Raw genomic sequence first — 19170 nt, 5'->3', positions numbered from 1 at the left:
GTTGAGAAGGCGACGGGAAAGAGGTTCCTCGCGACATCAGGTGGTGCTGTTTATAAGGATCGAGTCCATCGTGGAGGAAACCAAGCTTGGTTTCCGAGGTAGTGCTGAGTGTGTTGCTATGATTGAGGAACATGCTTTGGTTGTGGTCTATAAGCCATTAGTTCGTGCCTGTCGCAAATACCTTGGCGAGGCGGGTGGTATCAGTGAGAGGGTCATTCGTGGAATGAAATCCGGCATATCCGATGAAGAGGAGGATGAGGTAGATGTCAACGAGACGAGCACAGAGCTCGTGGATGACATCGTTGCTGATGATCCCACCGCGGGGGCGGAGTTTAGATTTATTTGCTAGGATAGTTAAACTCTTTTTTTATCTATTATTTGCTATGGATTTCGTAGTTTATTTTTGTCGCTGATGTAGATGGGTATGTCCACTACTATTTCGTTTGAATTTCTTCCTTGTTTGATATTTGAAGTTTGATATCTCGATTTATTGATTTTGACATTGTCAAGAGTTTTATGCGTTGCTTATGTGTATTTACATTTAGCATTGTACGCGATGTACTTGAGGAGGGGATCAATCTCCCAAGGTTTTTGTTAAGGGTCGTGCCCTTTGTTTGGACCGCTTGGGTCTTAAATATATTTGTCCGTGGCCACGTTTTAAAAGTATCACCTCGTGAAACAAATAAAGAGACTTAGACAATCCAGCTGGCCAGGCTATATGGATTATCTAAATTTCGCTAAGTGTTTGTAGGGTTGTACTGAATTGAACTCGTTGTAACGGGTAATCAGTATAGATGTAATGGCACAGAGAGTAAAGCAAAACTTAATTTATTCAATGATGGAAAGTGTGAATTGTCACAAGCCTACATGAGGCAAAAGGAAATAAAATTGTAAAAAACAAATGAGTTGAAATAATGAAAACTATTCTATGTGCCTCTAATAATTTATTCTTCTTCCACGTCTTTCTTATACTCGTCTGTGCTTGATGTGTTGGTGGTATGTCGATTGACCTGGGTGCCTCTATGCCCGAAAAGTATAGTAGAAAATTCTAAGTACTTGTGCTGAAGATTTAGTAACTTCATAAGTAGGGGTGATGTGTATTAGAAGGTTACGTACCCAATGGGGACCGTTCCTCTTTCTCGCATTACGAGATTGAAATAAACTCGTGAGTTTCGTTAATCACACCTGTCAAACGGGATGGTGTTATTATGTTACTATGGTTATCGAAGAAGGTGTGTGTGATATCACTTAGTAGAAGCGGTGTTCCCCTTGGTGAGATAGTACGGAGTATCTTCTCTCTTTGGGCAAGTGATAGGTGGTAGGCATCCCTCGTAATTAATTCTCCATCTGTAAGAAGGTGATGAAAGGTGACTATGGAATGCTGATGTAGGTGATATTAATAGCCCCGGTTTGGGTGGGACGTTTACGCACCTCGTATATAAGAAAATTATAATATATTCATAAATATATACCTTGATTTTTGTTTTCTTGGATATTGATGTATATGGCCTAAAATATAATAAGCCCAAAACTTATAATTATAAGTATATGGCCCATTTATAAGGTAGTCCATATTAAATTTTCAAGCCCATGATTAATTGATTTAGTATATAAATAATTCCATCTTGTTACAGAAAAATGTATTATTATTAGTATTATCTTTTGATTGCAGAATATTTCTTATGTTCATTGGAGGGTTTTCGTCGGAATCAAACTCCGGCGCCCTAACGTGAGTTTTTTACGCAGAAAACCCCTAGTTACTCCCATTTGAAGAGAATTATCGAAGAACTATTTCAATTCCCGAATATTTATTCTCGAGAATCATCAAAAGGTGATTCGAGTTAACTTATTATTGACCGCATCAGATATATTATTTCAAATTCCACCGTTTCCATGTACGTGCAAAATAAGTTGTTGGATACAATTCAACAAGATGAATAATAGAATAGACGAAAAAAAAAATTAGAAATAGCAAGAGAAAATCTCCAATGTTTCAAACTCTGATTTTAATTTTCATATAAATCCATAACAGTATTCAACAATGCTGTCATTTTTGGTAATTGTTACACCCAATTTCGAACAAGAGCGACTGATTTATATTTTTATAATAACACGAATTTCTTCTTCTTATATTTACAAAATACGTGTCAATATTAAAAAAATAAATTACAAATTAAATAAACAAGAAAAATAAAAATTCAAAGATTGTGAGCCTCCATTTTAGGAATTTGAAATTTACAACATTTTTCTTTTATTACAACATATAATAAAGACAAAAAGAAAAATATATATAAATATTTATTCAGTATTTCATTAATTAATTTTGGGTATGTAAAAAAGTGGGTCCCCCGATTGAAAACACTCTTGTTTCCGTGTACTTATGCACAACGACCAATCAAGACAATTGGCGCCACATGATTTGACCACTTACCTGATTCGAGCCGGTCAGCAGCCACCAGACCGGCCGGTTCACTCTTCCCGATTTTTCTGAGACCGGGTTCTGAATAATGAACTGAAAAGCCTCGAGAACCGGGTTTTCCTACCGTCGGCAGTCTTGAACCGGACCCGTCCAGTGCAAGAGACCCGTGGAGAAACCGGTTCAGCTAGAAGCACCATGGACTTCCCTCCCGGTTCGGACCGGCTTCTGAACAAAAAACCGCCGGGCTTCTTCTCCGGCGGAGCTCCGTCGAGCACTGAGGATTTCTGGGACTTGGGTAGCCCAAAAACTGATGGTCTGGCTGATTTGGGGGCGTCGGAGGAGCGATGAGAAGAAATGGAGGTGAAGGTGCGGTTGAAGCCGAGCTTCAATGAAGTTTTGCGCTGCAGCATTACCGCATTCCGATCGAACCAGTCTTGTTCGTTTTCGATTGGTACCCAGAAGGATTCCGGTGGAAGATCGGAGAGATTTGTTTCCGGTGGATCTAATAACTTCGACTCTGCGTAATCCATACTTTCTTGCTAATAATCTGCAGCCGTGTGTGTGTGTGGAGAGAGAGAGAGAGAGAGAGAGAGAGAGAGAGAGAGAGAGAGAGAGAGAGAGAGAGAGAGAGAGAGAGAGAGAGAGAGAGAGAGAGAGAGAGATTTGGAAATGGGGAAGATTAATTGAAGAAGCATATGGTGTGTCTCCCCCACAAGATAATGACAAAGGGTTTTCATGCATGGTGTTGATGAGGACAAACGACATTTCAAATCTTAATTTCAAAACAACTAAGGTTGTTTTGTATTAAGCATTCCATATATCTAACAAATTTTACTTTTTTGGTGTATTTAATTGTTTTATTTTATAGAGAAAAAATAGTAGTTTTTTTTTTAGGAATGAAACGATAAGTTTTGGGTCGATAAAATAATTTTTATGATTGTGCCACTAAATCTCGACGGCCCAACTTCTGAAAATGCCCTATAGCCCAACCGAGATCAACGAACACTCTTAATCTTGACCGTTCAGATTACTTCGTTTAATCGCAAACGTTCACTCCGCTCTTGATCTCAACTCCTTCTTTTATAATGAAGGAACTCGTAGCCAAACATATAGGGGCAATGGGGCTAAACTATACTCTCGTGTAATATCTTGCAAATCATGTGTGTGATAAGCTTGATCTAGCGATTGTTGATAAGAAAATTCGAATTTTGGTCAATTAACAGAAGCTCAGTTGATCATAATTGACATGAGGTAATGTGGGGTTTTATTGTGTGGTGGTGGTGTATGTTGAATAATTATGGAGGTGCAATGAAACTAATCAAAGTCTAGTATTTGTACACTTTTAAAGGTAGCTAGTAGACATCCCCTTCAATTCAAACCACATCATCAAAATTATGTCTTAATTATCAATCACATGATTGGTTCCATATTATTACACAATAATTATCTCTTCAATGTTCATGGTGTATATATATATGCATACACGAATGTGTATATATATATATATATATATATATATATATATATATATATATATATATATATATATATATATATATATATATATATATATGATGTGAAAGTCCAAATTTGAATGTTTAATTTTCCACATTGATTTTTACAACAAATCCAATTTAATACTATTTCACACCCCTATCGTTGGTTTAAATTATTGTTTCTGTACTTTTTTTCATTAAAAAATCAAAATAAAAAAAATTATTGTTTCTAAATTTTGAATCTTGATCAACATCTCTACCGTACGGGCTTATAACGAATTTGTCAAATTTCAAGTCCACAAAAGGGGTTTCAATTTAATTTGTAAGTCAATATTGAAATTAATTCATGCCAGATGGCATTTATTTTATTAATCTTCAATTCACACATGTAATGTATGTATTCAATTATTCATATGAAACTTAGAGGGTGTTTGGCTAAGATTATTTTAAAGAGCTGATAAACTCTTACGTCTGATAAGATGTTTTAAGAGCTGATAAGTTGTTATATCTTATTTTTAGGATTAATTTTTAGAGTGTTTGGATAATGAATTTATTTCATTTTTTTACGCATTATAAGATCTTAAATAAAAATGTGGGGTAGAGGTACTATTTTAAAAATATGTTATTTGCTCTCCAACAACTTATTTTAAAAGAAATTAAGATCTTTTTAAAAAAATTACCAAACAACTTGGAAGAGCTTATAAACTCTAAAATATCTTATAAGCTCATTTTAACATCTTATAAGCTTAGCCAAACACCCTCTTACAAACATTAATCCGAATTACATTCTTAAATCACAATCACAAAGCAGCCAAACATACCTCTTCAAGATATTATTGCAATATAGCCAATAATAATTAATAGAATAACCCATTTATTTCAAATTATATGTTGATTACCAAAAAAAAAAAATTATACATGTGGTATTAAATGTTAACCAAAAGCACTGGCTTGTTTGCAATATATGTTCTTGACAAAAGTCCCAAGCTAGCAATAACGTACTTAACTAATAATCCACCTGTAATGAGAGAATTTCATTTAATATAATGTGTTATTTTTATTGCAAAATGAGTAAAGGAAAATTCACATAAAGAGGGTGATAATAGTAAATGTTTATAATCTCTCCTATAAATACTATTCTCTTATTCTTGTTCTAAACCATTCTATACATCATCATATTATTCATATTCTATAACTTAGAAAACAATCAAAAACTAAAAAAAAAAAAAAAAACCCGGAAAAAATGGATAGGAAGTTTGTTGTTACTATGATGTTGTTCTTTCTTCTCTCCGTAGTTTCATGTAAGTAATTCTCTCTCTCCTTTCTCTCTCTAGATCTCACTCGTATATATACGTACGAATGGTGGAATATAATGAATTAATAATGACAGTGGAACGAGCGGAGGGGAAGTTGTGTTCGGCGTCGAGTCAGCTGTTCAGAGGTCTGTGCATAGTAGAGAGGAATTGTTTGACTGCATGTGAGAAGGAAGGTTTTGAGGATGGCAAATGTGAAGGTATTTTGATGCAATGCATTTGCTACAAGAGCTGTGGTTCTTCTTCTACTACTCACCCAATTACTCCTCCTAATTAATCAGTTTAATTAATTCATTTATTTAATTAATACATATATAATTAATCACCATTATTAATTATATATGTATATATATATCCAGGCATCTCTTTGTTCTAGCTAAACCCCATATTTGTAGTTATATATATTATATATGTTTCTCTTTATGCAAATGAAGGTGTAACGTTTCTTATTAATTTCATTTTAGTTATATGTGTTTCTCATGGTTGAAATGACCGATATGCCCCTTACCGGTGCTCAAGTATTTGCACAACTATTATTATTCACCTTTTAGTTATTTTCTTCAATTGTTTAACTAGCACAATGAATTATAGGGTAAATTACAACCACCCCTGATGTATGGTTAAATTACGAAAAAATTCCTCATGTTTGGATAATTACAAGTACCCCTGAATTATGAATCTTCTTACACGTCTACACTTATGGTGTCAAATTCAACATAATCTTCTTGGAATGTTCTCTAGTTTGTACTCATTTTGTGCAAATTAAAATGCAGTTTATGATGCACCACAATCTGATATATACAAGCGAAAAAACACGTCTTATGGCCATCTTGCTTCAAAACGTGGAGCTCGAATGGAATAAAACGGTTTGAGAATATTCCATATAATCTAGAAGATTCAACTAAATATGATACCGCAAGGGTGAGCGTGTAAAAAGATTCATAGTTGAGAGGGGGTGACTGTAGCTACCCAAATATGAAGAATTTTTTCATAATTTAATCTTACCTTAGAGGATGACTGTAATTTACGCTTGATGAGAAGAGCATCAAATTAAATGGCCTAGTTGGTTAAAAGCAAAAGTCTCCTTTAAAAGAAAATGTAATGGCCCAGTCCACATGTAAAAGCCCTTTAAGCCACAGAAAACAGCAAAACAAGTGTTTCTTTTCAAGCAGTTTTCAGTTTAATCCATTGTTTACAATCCATTTTTTTTTTTAATGTAAATGATTAAAAAAATAAGACAAATTATATAATACAAGGCCTCGAATAATCAATATTTAAAAATTCCTGTTAATTCGAAACCTTATCTTCCTCGAACACTATCTAATAAAAGATTCGAGGGTACGATGTATTGTGACAAGTTAATCATCTAATTTATGACAGATTATTTTATCAACTAGAAAAAAAAAAAAAAAAGAAGATTAGCTTTTCCAATTTCCTACTTTAGTAAAAGTTGACACAACAAACTTTTGTGGTCCAAGAAAACCATTCAGGAACAATATATATATATACACACACACACATAGAGAAACTGTAATTGCATGAACACACATATATAATTGTAATTAAATAAGCAAAAAAATGAGAAGCAAACAAGAACTGAAGTTTCTGATCATAGCCTTACTATGTTTTTGCATTCATCAATCTCAACAAGTCTCTGGTACGCTTGCTTCGTCTTCAATCGTATCGTTATTTTTTTTTTGTTATTTAAAAAAGAAAAAGAAAAAGGTTGAATTTCGAAATAATTAGTTAATCTATAGGGTAGTAGGTTTATATTGTAGTATGCACAGTTCATTCACAGGAAATTAAAACGGAAGCAAAAGTTCACGGTAAGAAGAAATTTGGGCATGGAACTAGCGGTGGTGGAGGGACAGGTGGCGATACAAACGGTGGTGGGTCCCACTCACCGTACGGGCAGGGAGGTGGCGGTGGAATACCCGTCTATGCCGCCGGCGCACAGAATAACCACCACTACTACCATCACGGCGGAGTAAACCACCCCCACAAAACCAGACCTGCAACTTTGACCATAGCTACTACATTTGCATGCTTTTTTCTTCTGTGTTTTTTCATAATAGACTTGTAAATAAACAACTTTGATGAAGTAAGATAGAATTAATATAAGGAATAAATTATGCCTTGTTTGAATATGTGTGTGTGTGTGTGTGTGTGTGTGTGTGAGTCTATATAGGGAGCCAACAACATAGATTCTATTCGGGCAGTATAGCCCACACACATGCACAAGAGCTGGAAAACAAAAGAAAACTTGATATGAGAGAGAGAGAGAGAGAGAGAGAGAGAGAGCATCACCATTATATGGATGTAATTTATGTACAATTTTAAATATATATGTATTTTGGAGTGAAGGAATCTGATGCTTAAACATATTGCTACAATATTAACCGATGTTAACGACAGAGCGAAAATCGAATAAACTATACAAAAAAAAAAAAAAAAAAAGACGATCTGCATTTCACAATCAAATTTTTCTACACTAACACAATATCCAAGTAATAATTTCACAATCTGAGTGGAATTTACAATCAGGGATGAATTTCTACCCTTTTTCAATCTTTGCCTGGCATATTAAGCTACATCACTAAAAAAAATCACTAATGATACACTCTCAACTTCATGGTGATTAAGCACAGCCCACCAGATGTCGTCGATAAACGGAAAAAAAAATCGAAAAAGGATTCACCTGCTTAATTATGTTGATACGAGTGGAAGCAACAGGAAATAGGAGTCGTTGTCTTAAACTCTTAATCAACCATCATGTGGAGCATAAGAGAAACTCGAACATTGTCGCAGTATCTCTTGACCAAGTCAAAGTACTGCATTCCGTCGTGCGGTCTTAGCCCTTCCATAAAGAATCGAAACAAGTGGGAATGCGTATCGCGCATCACATCCAACGACTGCTGCAGTACTTTCTCCTGCTGTGGCTTATTTAGCTCCGTCGCTTCCATCAATGGCAGCAGCTCCTTTTCCTCCTTTTCAAAATGGTGTTTGCAGTTTTCCTGCCCAAAAAAATAAATAAAAAATAATAATTACAATCAGCAACTATATCTATAAAATCGCTTCCGAGAAATAACAAAAAACGGCAACAATTTTTTTTAACCTTTAGTTTTTTGAGGCGCGACAAAAGGTTTGTGAGGGCTTCTTGATAATCGGGGCTGCCCGGATTCATAACTCCGATAGTCTTGATCTCTTCTTTGATACCGTTCATCATCGGTAATTCTCTTGCGTGTTCTTCGTTCGCAGTTTTGCACAATCCTGTTTTTATTACAAGTTTGTACATATGTTTTCTTCTCAGTCTTTTCTTGGCATAATAAACATTGGAATCGATCGGCTAATTAACATGTTCAAAATTATGCTTTCTTCGCAATGCAGTATCACACTCACACTCGATATGTTCGATATAAAGAACAAAACTTTTTCCTCGAACTGTTTCTCGATTTGTGTTAATCATATTCGTAACTATGAAACCGACTATTTAATAAGTTACCCCTGCGGCCCCCGTTTCTTGATTGATGCAAATTTGACTTACGAAACAGAAACAAGTCGGACTTTTCAAGATCTAGGCGATGAAAAATAAAATTAGAAAAAACTTGATTTTTGTTTTTTAACATTTCTACTCTAAAATTACTAATTATAGAGCAATTAATTATTCATCAAATTTCAATCTTGATGAACAATAATCAGATGTTGGATAATGTTGTACCTAATGCTGCAGTACGTGGTTGTACCTTTGATCGAGTAGAAAACATTATCCAGAAACACACACAGAAGAAAAAGTAAAAGAAAATGAATTACCTCGATCGGCGGATTCGAGGATCTGGAAGAGAATCTTTTCCTCCATCTGCGCGTGCTCGAGCATCACCTGCTGCAGCTGCGAGTAGCTCTTCCCGAACTTCTTCACCTCCATCCTGGGACTCCCCATCGACGGATCCCCACGCGCGTTCCCTCCACGCGCCACCATGTCCTCCGCCCACTTCACCATCCTCTCCAGATGCCAGTTCATGCTCCGGTGCTGCAGCACCACCACCCACACCACCAGCGGCGTCGTCCCGCACCACCCCCACGCGCTGTTCGTGGTGTTGTCGGGTGCGGTGAGCGGCGGGTCGGGGAACTTGGAGTCCAGGTAGCGGAGTATTTCCTCGACGGAGCCCGAAACGACGTCGGATTTGTAGATGATTGTAGGGTTTTCGTTCGCTTCGGAGGGGACGAATTGGAGCGCGACGGGCTTGTAGAGGATCGCCAATCGGATTTGGGAGGTGGCGAAGCTGTTCGGCGGGCCGTAGAGTTTGATCGCCGGCGGTGATTTTATCAGCTCCGACGGCGCGATTTCCGCCGCAGATTTCTTCGCCGTCCCGAAGCAATTACCCATCGGCGTTCGGAAAAAAATCCCAAGAAAACTCAGAAACCAAATCTTAATAAAATGTATCTTTTAATTATCGTGAGCGGAAATAGTGGAATCGGATTATTCTGTTGCAACAACTTAATCGGATTTTCTTGAAAGATTTATCGTTGTTTTAGAGAGAGAAAAAACGTAGAGAGAGAGAGAGTTGAACCATGGATTAAGAGAAAACTTTTTTTGATTCGAGGATTTATGCGGGTATACGTACAGGGGTGTGTATGTATAGATTGCATGTGGATATTGCTTGATTCAGAAGGGAAAGAGAATTGTTGAAGGAAAAAACAGTGAAAAGTGTTAATGGTTGTTGGTCTGATAATTTAAGGGTTTTTTACTAGTATAAACACTAGTAATACATTTCAGCGGCGGTGGAAAATGGTGGCGCGTGGCCTAAGGTTTGGTGAGGGGGTGGGTGTGTCCCTAGTCAAAGATCAATGGATGGTCACGTCGAAGCACGTGATCAACCACGTGCTGATGACATCACTTGCAATAATAAATAATAATATTGAAATAATAAAATTTGGGCCCTGTTAAAAAGTCCAGGTGGATATAGAGCCCAATTTGGAGCGTATTTGATCCACCAACAATCAATTAAATTAAATTAAATTAATAAATATTAATGTATACATTAATTAATAACTTATGAATTTATAAAAATATTATGGGAAATATTTACTATAGAGCCCGTTTCTCGATCGGAAGTCCTTACAGCAATAATGGTGAGGTGAACTTCAGTTAGAAACAAGCTAATTTATACATTAGATGGCGCTTTTTAAAAATTTCGAATGTGTATTATTATCTTATAAAATTAGCGAATTGTTAATTTAGCACGTTGTCCGTCCCTGAGTCTGGATTGAAGAAAAATATTATTTAAACGGGATTATTAATTTATATTTCATTTTAATTAGTTTTGTGATTTTTAATTATTTATTATCATTGGATGAAAAAAAAAACGGTGTCGTATTTCAGTTAAATAGGTGTTTAGATTAAAATTAAAATTTAAACAATTAAATTAAAATTTAAAACCAGTAGAAAGTGCTTCTTGAAAGAGAAACCTGTCTGTGTACATACAGTACACAATATGCTTTGACATGCTTCTTCCGGAGCAACAATTCTTGTCTGAAACTGAAATTGAAACTTCATCTTCTTCATCCCGCAATCCTTCATCAAGCACTTCGCTTCCGAAATCCGCCATCACTTCCGCCGCAGCAGAATCCAAGAAATCGTACATTCTCAGGAAATGCATCGCCCTCTTGCACTCCTGCGCCTCCTCCGTCCCCAAACTGCGGCAAGTCCACGCCTTCTCCATCAGAAATGGCGTCCCTCTTTCCAGCCCCGACATGGGGAAATACTTAATCTTCAGCATCGTCTCACTTTCCGGGCCAATGCACTACGCCCGCAAGGTGTTCGATCAAATTTCCCAACCAAACATATTCACTTGGGATACGATGATCAGAGGCTACGCCGAGAGCGAAGACCCTTCTCCAGCTCTGCGTGTATACCAGAGATTACGCCTGAGTTCGGTGGAACCCGATACCCACACGTACCCTTTTCTTCTCAAAGCCATCGCTAAATTGATGATCGTCAGAGAGGGGGAGAAGGTGCATTGCTCTACGTTGAAAGACGGGTTCGAGTCGTTGATGTTTGTCCAGAACGCTCTGCTTCATTTCTACGGCGCATGCGGTCGCTCGGAGAGTGCCCACCACTTGTTTGAGAAAATGACTTACAAGGATCTTGTGGCTTGGAACTCGGTGATTAATGGATATGCTCTGAACAATATGCCTAACGAGACGTTGACCCTTTTCAGAAAAATGGGGTCGGAGAATGTTAAACCAGATGGGTTCACGTTGGTTAGTTTGTTCACCGCGTGTGCCGAGCTTGGTGCCTTGTCTTTAGGCAGGAGAGCGCACGTGTACATGACGAAAACAGGTTTAGATAAGAATTTACACGCTGCAAACGCGCTTTTAGTTCTTTACGCAAAGTGCGGGAGTATCAAAGAGGCGAAGAAGGTCTTTGATGGATTGCAGATCAAGAGCGTAGTATCATGGACTTCGCTGATAGTAGGGTTGGCTGTTAATGGATTTGGTGAAGAAGCACTCGAACTTTTTAAGGAGATGGAGATTCGGAGAATGGCTCCGAGTGAGATCACTTTTGTCGGAGTGCTGTACGCATGCAGTCACTGCGGATTGGTTGATGAAGGGTTCGCGTATTTCGAAAAAATGAAAAAGGGATACGGAATTGTGCCTAAAATCGAGCACTACGGTTGCATGGTTGATTTAATGGGCAGAGCGGGTTTAGTGAAGAGGGCGTATAGATACATTCTTGAAATGCCGGTACAACCCAATGCTGTGATATGGAGAACTCTACTGGGTGCATGCGCAATAACCGGAGATTTATCAATCGGAGAGATTGCTAGAGAAGAATTAAGAAAGTTAGAGCCGAAGCATTGTGGAGATTACGTACTTATTTCGAATCTTTACGCGTCAGAAAGACGTTGGTCGGATGTTCACAATGTGAGAAAGGCGATGCTTGACGAAGGTGTGAGGAAGGTTCCGGGCCATAGTCTTGTCGAATTAGGGAATATTACCTACGAGTTTGTAATGGGAGATAAAACGCACGCGCAAACCGAGGCTATATATTCGATGCTTTCGGAGATGACTAGGTTGTTGAGGCTTGAAGGGTATGCTCCACATACGTCGAACGTGCTTGCGGATATTGAGGAAGAGGAGAAGGAGACTGCTTTGTCCTACCACAGCGAGAAGATTGCGATTGCGTTTGTGCTGATTAATACGCCACCTGGCACGCTGATTAGGATCGTGAAGAACTTGAGGGTGTGCGGGGATTGCCACCTGGCGATTAAACTGGTGTCGAAGATTTTCGGGCGCGAGATTGTTGTTAGGGATTGTAGCCGTTTTCATCATTTTAAGGATGGGGAGTGTTCTTGTAAAGATTATTGGTAGATTCAGTTTGAACACTTGGTTTATTTGTCGTATTCCTGCCCGATTCTTCATAAACGACGCCGTTTCAGCCCGATTTGCTCGCACGTGTAGAGCAATTAACTAACCCAAACACAATGTTTAAATACAATTTTGAGTGTTTTTTTGAACACCTATGTACTACTGAATAATTGATCAGTTTTGTTTAATTTGCATCAAATATATTCCGATCTTGAGCGTCGCACCGGTCAAGTTACTAGTACTAAGAAATTAGAATCCTATAAAACATGGAATATTCAAGTTTGTCTAAATTTTCAATTTTTGATATTTACATGTTGTTTCTCAAATAACCTAAAACATCTAGAATTGAAAAAAGTAAAATGACAATAATGGAAATCCCTCTCCGATCTGCAACTGCCAGTCGGTCGAACAAGCTCAAGTTCTCGGGTATTTGAAGATGATCAATGGACAAATTGAAGTAATCAAACAAACCTGACACGAAGGAGGAGGTTCGACAAAACTCATCTTCGACCTCGGGTATTTGAAGATGAATCAAACGCAGCCTGCGAAGTATTTTTGCTCGTATATATTTTCTGGTACGTACCGTTTGCCATATCGATATTAATGTCCGTGTAACCACATATATATGATCACCGATTACGATATAGTTACGTGTATTAATTAGTTCTTGGTCTTGTTCGGATCGGTTAGGTTTACCAATTCCGTCACGAACAAACCCATATTTTCTCAACAACAGCTGATTTTTTAGCACACTATACATGTATATACTTGTGGATTATATTATACATGTATTATATGTCCTTGGACCTTGTCTTAATTAGTATGTGAGAAACAATAATATTAATTGCAATACTTTAGTACGTATTAATTACACACACACACACACACACACACACACACACACACAATATATATATATATATATATATATATATATATATATATATATATATATATATATATATATATATATATATATATCAAGTTCATCTCAGAAAGAGTTGAACTCTTCAAGAAACTTTATCAAGTAATTCAAATTCAAATAGAATGAATGAACAGAATTAATCTTGAAATAAAAATTCTATTGCACCAATTTTGATTGATTTTTTTTAGTTGCACCAATATTCCATATGAAATACAATCAATCAACTCAAAATTGTTGCAGCAACAAAATAAAATTCACCATAGATCCAACTCAACAATTCATCTAACACAACTTTTAAATATTTAAAAAAAAAAAAAAGAAAAAAAAGAAATGAAACCCTAGAAAAATGAGTTGGCCAACTTTCTTGATTTTACCCCATCCATTTCTTCTTCTTCTTCATCTCTCTTAATCTTCCTCCTCGTTCTCCTCTTCGGCGTCCGATTCGGAAAGAAACTTCGACTTGAGGGTATTTCGGTCCTCCCAAGAGAATTTGTCGAGTTCTTGACAAAGCACTTGCAAATCTTGACCAGGGCTAAACACGCCACCGTCTTCTCCACCAAACTCCATGTAAACCAAAGGGTCGTCGCTTCTCGAATGTTTCAAAGAAGACGACAACCCCACCTTCTTCTTCTTCTTCGCCGTCCTCTTCTTCTTCTTCGCCGCCTCTTCTCCGTTGTCCTTTTCCGACACGGAGAATGAAGAAGAAGAAGCTGCATTCGGAGGGAACTTGTTCTTCAACATTACAGAAACATGTTGAAAATCAGGTTCCTCTTCCGAAGACACAACTTTCGGCTCGAGTTTCGGGTTCGACTGATTTCTTAGGACATCTTTCAGGCTGACGTACTTGTATTCGGACATGGTCGAAAAGATGGAGAATGTATATTAGGAAAGAAGAAGAAGAGATGGTAATAAAGAGAATGGTGTTTACAGTGAATGAATGGAGGGCTTTTAAGCATGACAGTGTACATGTGAAATTACATGTTTACCCACGTAAAGACATATATATATATATATATATATATATATATATATATATATATATCTGTGTGTGTGTGTGTGTGTGTGTGTGTTTTACTCCGCATATATATACACACAGCACAGTGTGTACGTGTGTGTGTGTGTGTGTGTGTGTGTGTGTGTGTATTTGTGTGTGAGCATTCAAATTCTGTTGAGGTTTAAATACATGCAAGGTTGGAATACTGAGTTGTACAAAGTATGTCTGAGTTGTACTTTAAATGCATTAGGAATCTGATTGGTGATTAAGGATTTGTTTTTATCACTAATCACATATGCCATTTCTGCACACTCCCTCTTGTAAACCTTTGATGGTTTTTTCTTCATGTTAACACTGGTTTTTTGTAGTGAAACGTCGAGGTCGAAATACGGGGTTTTTTTTTTTGTTGAATTCATATCGATTTATAAGAATTATGTTTGAGTTCGATTTGATCGATTACTAAATGAATCAATTTTGAATGTGGTTTAATCGAAATAAACTTTATTTTGAACTCTCGTTTTACATATTTCATCTTTTTAATTAATCGAGTCCGAGTTCATGTCAAGTTCTCTTTCTTGCCAAATAAAGAAACATTTTTTTTAACTTATATTCTTTACGTTAATAAATCGAGCACAAACAACATATTTACGATCAATAATAGATTCCGTAATTAACATCGTTTCTCAACCCTCGTGCTAATTAAGAAATATATGCATGTGACTGTGTATAGATCAACACTACTATATTACGCGATATATTTCACTCAGTGTAGCATCTACAAGACGACCTACTAGCGGCATTACCATCTATCTATAATTACACGATTACCCAAAATAAAAATGTTTAACTCTCCATTGTAAAATAAGATTTAACCAAATGAAAGTGAACATTAGGAATAATAAATATATAAAGTAGTAGGACTGCCAGTTTTTGTACATAAACAGAAACACAACATTTTTCCATAACCAAACTTTCGAAATTTTAACGAAGTATTAACCAGATAATGAAGATTAGGACAAGAATAGCTCCACCGACCATCAGCTTCATGCGAAGATTTTGCATCCACATTTGACGACGTAGCTGCCTTCCTTGTCTTTGGAAACTGTCGGCCTGAACAAAATTTCCAAATACCACGTTAAAATTAAACCTGAGTAGTTTGTCTGTAAATTTTCAAGGCTGGAACGGAGTATATATCTCACCTGGAACTGAAGGTTTTCGGTTTTATCTACCAACAACTCAATCTTTTCACCACGATCCAAAACCTGAAGGAGGACAAAGAGTTCATCAATTCCCAGTTACGTTAAGCTAATTAATTTAAAAGACTCGCTTATTTAAGATTGCAAAATTTTCTCTGATTGGAAACACGTATACTAAGTTTCAGTTTCTTCACAGTTAGAAAAAGCTATGCTCACAGGGGAAGGATGAGTGCAAAGTCAACACTAGGATAGTTTAAGAAGAACAAGAAGGATCAGATCAGAAAGTACATCTGCTATTAAGAACAACGAGGAGTACTTATAAATCTGAAGCTCATGAAGCTGGAATATTGAATATAACCATTAGATGAACTTCTATAGTTAACAAATTTTGCATCTGGTAGACCTAATTTCTATATGTACGTTTTCAGCTAGATTTCATTCCTTTGTCAATATATACGTACAATTTCAACTGACTCCGGAATTTACTATGTGGTCCCAACCCCCAAAGCTCCCACAAAGTACCAAAGTGAATGTATCCATGTTTATAAGCATTCATTATCATAAAACCAGTTAAAGAATACTCACAACCAAAACATATAAGGATTAGGACATGTAATTCAATTAATATAAACTGTAAACAGAGCCTAAGAAAGCTAAAGAAGCATATATGGAAGAAAAACGAGGAAATATGGGGAAAAACAAGTTTCACAAACGCGTTGAGTGTCCATGTGAATGCGCATGCATGTATATGCCAGAGAGAAAAGGGACAGAAGATTTTCACGTTGGGGACAGGTAGATTGCGGCATTTGACTTTCTTTATTGGACCTCGAGCAAATAAAATCGAGCCTTGACTATCAATTCCTTAACAAAAAAATTAATTACCCGTATCCAAATCATTAATAATCATTAATATTTTGACTGAAATTAATTATCCTGTAATACACGTGTAGTATTCTCGGCTTCTCGATGCATATGAGATTATGTGCGTATGCCTATCAGTTGTTTATGAAAGAGCGTGACAGAAGAGTGACAAGTGGAGCTTCCTCTAGTGGATCCCGAAATATTTATCTTGGCATTTTAGTTTTTAGTTAACCATATGGCAAATACAAGTGGATTATGAGTACTGATAACTCAACTAGAATTGACAACCCAGGTCATTAAAGAATGATCAATTTACGATTCACACATCATCTCCCTTGAGATGCACGTGCAAGTGAACTTGGACACACATGTATGTGATTGAATCTATCTTTTGTGTGTGTGTGTGTGTGTGTGTGTGTGAGTGTGAGAAAGAGAGGATGTACAAACAGAGTTGTTTTACTGCGACACAATAAATTTGACAAGATACAGCGAAGCACGACTATAAACTTACTTAACTTAAACATTTACTACGTGCGTCATAAACATCTCATTAATTATCTATGGCTAAAATAATTTTCACCCTCAGCTATGCTAAGTTATGTTTTTTTAACAAATGAAAACCATAATAAAGACAACGAAGGCGAGAAAAGGGGTTAAAAAAGTGTAATAACCAATTGAATCAAAATAAAAAGAATTACTACCATCATAAATTTTATTTCAAGCCCACCATATCATGAATTATTATTTATTTCTCAAGTAGTATAACAGACTGAAAGTGTACCTTCTCGATGTTGTCCATCATTATCCCTTTGACCTCTGTTATTTGAGCTTTCAGCTTGGAAAGCTTGTTCATTTCCTCTGGATGATTCATACAATACTGCATGTGCTCCTTCAGCCTCGGCCTAGTATACAAAACAGAATATTACGTCCATACTATGTCAAGACAATAGAAGATTAACATTGTCATATTTTTTTCCAAAAAAAAAAAGAAAAAAGTTACATACCCAAATTCTCGATCAAGATTGTATGCAATGCTAAATCTATCTTCAAATAGATCATCATCTTCGTCATCATCGGCTAGAGGATGCGGAACATCACTCTTGATGATGTCACCGTAACGTTGTTTGAAGTCGTCCTTCACCTTCTCAAGAAACACAAAAGGTATGCTTCTTCCCATTGTTTCATCTGCAACAACAAGGAAAACTGCAGGTCCCAGCAAGAATTAAAAAAACATGTTGTTAGATGTGATGATACAAGCGGTAAAAGTCCTTAGGCGAAAAGTACGTGTAGCAAAATTTAAATACCAAATCCAGTGTCGATTAGGAAATTGAAAGTGTGTCCATCGCACGAGTACGTGTACTTGCTGCTGTTAGAAGGAAGCTTCTGCAAGCACTGGACGGCAATTGTGCTGAAGTTTCCAGAATAAGGGGTGTGCTCTGCCAAGACCACAGTCCCTTTCGCAACAAAGCTGTAAATCAATCCCTTTGGAGTCATCTTCGTAAATCCAATAACCCTCTAGCACCGACAATATGTCCGAAACTGACCTAAACATTCGATAAGCAGCAGTTAATAATCCAATCATATTAAACCAAAAAAAAACTGCTCTCCAGCAAATTGAAATACATTTGATCCCAGCCAAAAGAACAGATCATGTGGTATGAAATACAAATCAACATGACAATATACAGATATACGAGCATATAATTTAGTACTCTATTGGATCGTATCACATCAATGATGCCAGAAAACATTAACCCTAATCATGAAGTCAAAATTATAAATATCCCAATCAAAAACTTGACGAAAAATTAAATATTCCTAGCACGGCAAGTACCGTACCGCAAACGAGCAATAATTCACAACCGAATGATATAGAGATTACACAGACGAAGATAACGAGGCAGATTAAAAAAAAAAGTCAAAAACAAAATTGCAGAAAAAATAAGCAGGCATCGGATATAGAAGAGACGAGAATCACAACCTTGGAAACTGTAATTGAGGATTTTCGTTTCAGTATTTTCGAGCGATCGAAGAATGTTTGGTGCAGTGGAAATTAATTTGATGACGATGGGTGTTGTGTGTTGTTGTTTTGCTTTGGCGTGAAGAAATTTGTGAAAAGGTCGTCGTCGCTTTCTCTCTCTAAAAGAGTTACAGCAGAAGAATAGTAGACGTGGATTAAATTAACTGTCCGATTTTATTTATCATGCCTCTGCTACTTTGTTTCCTTGTTGGATTTTACTACCCATTGTTTTATTTTTTAGGGTAAATTATACCCACACCTATGAGGTATGCTTAAATAATTTTAAGGTCCCTATAGTATCGATAATTACATTCACCGCCCTGAAACGTAGTTAGAAACTTTAACGGGATAATGAATTGGATACATTATTCCGATAGGGCTATAATGACTATTACTTTTAGTTAGTGGTGGAGATAACATAGAGTTATGGGGAGTTATGGGGTTACATGGCTCCCCAATATTACTTTTAGTTAGTGGTAGAGATAACATAGAGTTATGGGGAGTTATGGGGAGTTATGGGGTTACATGGCTCCCCAATATTTCTTAAATCACGCTTTACTTTTTGTTGTCTCCACCAC

General features: G+C 36.7%; 4 protein-coding genes across 4 annotated transcripts; 1 reads left to right on the top strand and 3 right to left on the bottom strand.

Annotated features, from left to right (window-relative positions):
* Positions 1 to 2191: 2191 nt before the first annotated feature.
* Positions 2192 to 3218, bottom strand: LOC105977329 (uncharacterized). Its single transcript, XM_013002630.2, has one exon. The coding sequence runs from the start codon at positions 2947 to 2949 to the stop codon at positions 2470 to 2472; it is 480 nt and encodes a 159-aa protein (XP_012858084.2). The 5' UTR covers positions 2950 to 3218; the 3' UTR covers positions 2192 to 2469.
* A 4458-nt stretch (positions 3219 to 7676) lies between these two features.
* On the bottom strand, positions 7677 to 10097 carry LOC105978008 (hemerythrin HHE cation-binding domain protein). The gene is made up of 3 exons (XM_013003413.2): positions 9039 to 10097; positions 8344 to 8498; positions 7677 to 8242 (listed from the first exon to the last, which is right to left on the bottom strand). The coding sequence occupies exons 1-3, from the start codon at positions 9610 to 9612 to the stop codon at positions 7988 to 7990; spliced, it is 984 nt and encodes a 327-aa protein (XP_012858867.1). The 5' UTR covers positions 9613 to 10097; the 3' UTR covers positions 7677 to 7987.
* A 576-nt stretch (positions 10098 to 10673) lies between these two features.
* Positions 10674 to 12819, top strand: LOC105978009 (Tetratricopeptide repeat (TPR)-like superfamily protein). Its single transcript, XM_013003414.2, has one exon. The coding sequence runs from the start codon at positions 10731 to 10733 to the stop codon at positions 12597 to 12599; it is 1869 nt and encodes a 622-aa protein (XP_012858868.2). The 5' UTR covers positions 10674 to 10730; the 3' UTR covers positions 12600 to 12819.
* A 2520-nt stretch (positions 12820 to 15339) lies between these two features.
* On the bottom strand, positions 15340 to 18783 carry VAMP727 (vesicle-associated membrane protein 727). Its single transcript, XM_013003317.2, has 6 exons — positions 18554 to 18783; positions 17877 to 18116; positions 17577 to 17775; positions 17354 to 17474; positions 15715 to 15777; positions 15340 to 15625 (listed from the first exon to the last, which is right to left on the bottom strand). Exons 2-6 carry the CDS (start codon positions 18064 to 18066, stop codon positions 15497 to 15499), a joined length of 702 nt encoding a protein of 233 aa, XP_012858771.1. The 5' UTR covers positions 18067 to 18116; positions 18554 to 18783; the 3' UTR covers positions 15340 to 15496.
* Positions 18784 to 19170: the final 387 nt, after the last annotated feature.

Source organism: Erythranthe guttata, chromosome 6, assembly GCF_056151865.1.
Source record: "Erythranthe guttata isolate IM_541 chromosome 6, IM_541, whole genome shotgun sequence".
Classification (NCBI taxonomy): Eukaryota; Viridiplantae; Streptophyta; class Magnoliopsida; order Lamiales; family Phrymaceae; genus Erythranthe; species Erythranthe guttata.
The sequence above is the reverse complement of the archived record's forward strand: the minus strand, read 5'-3'. Positions and strand labels throughout refer to the sequence as shown.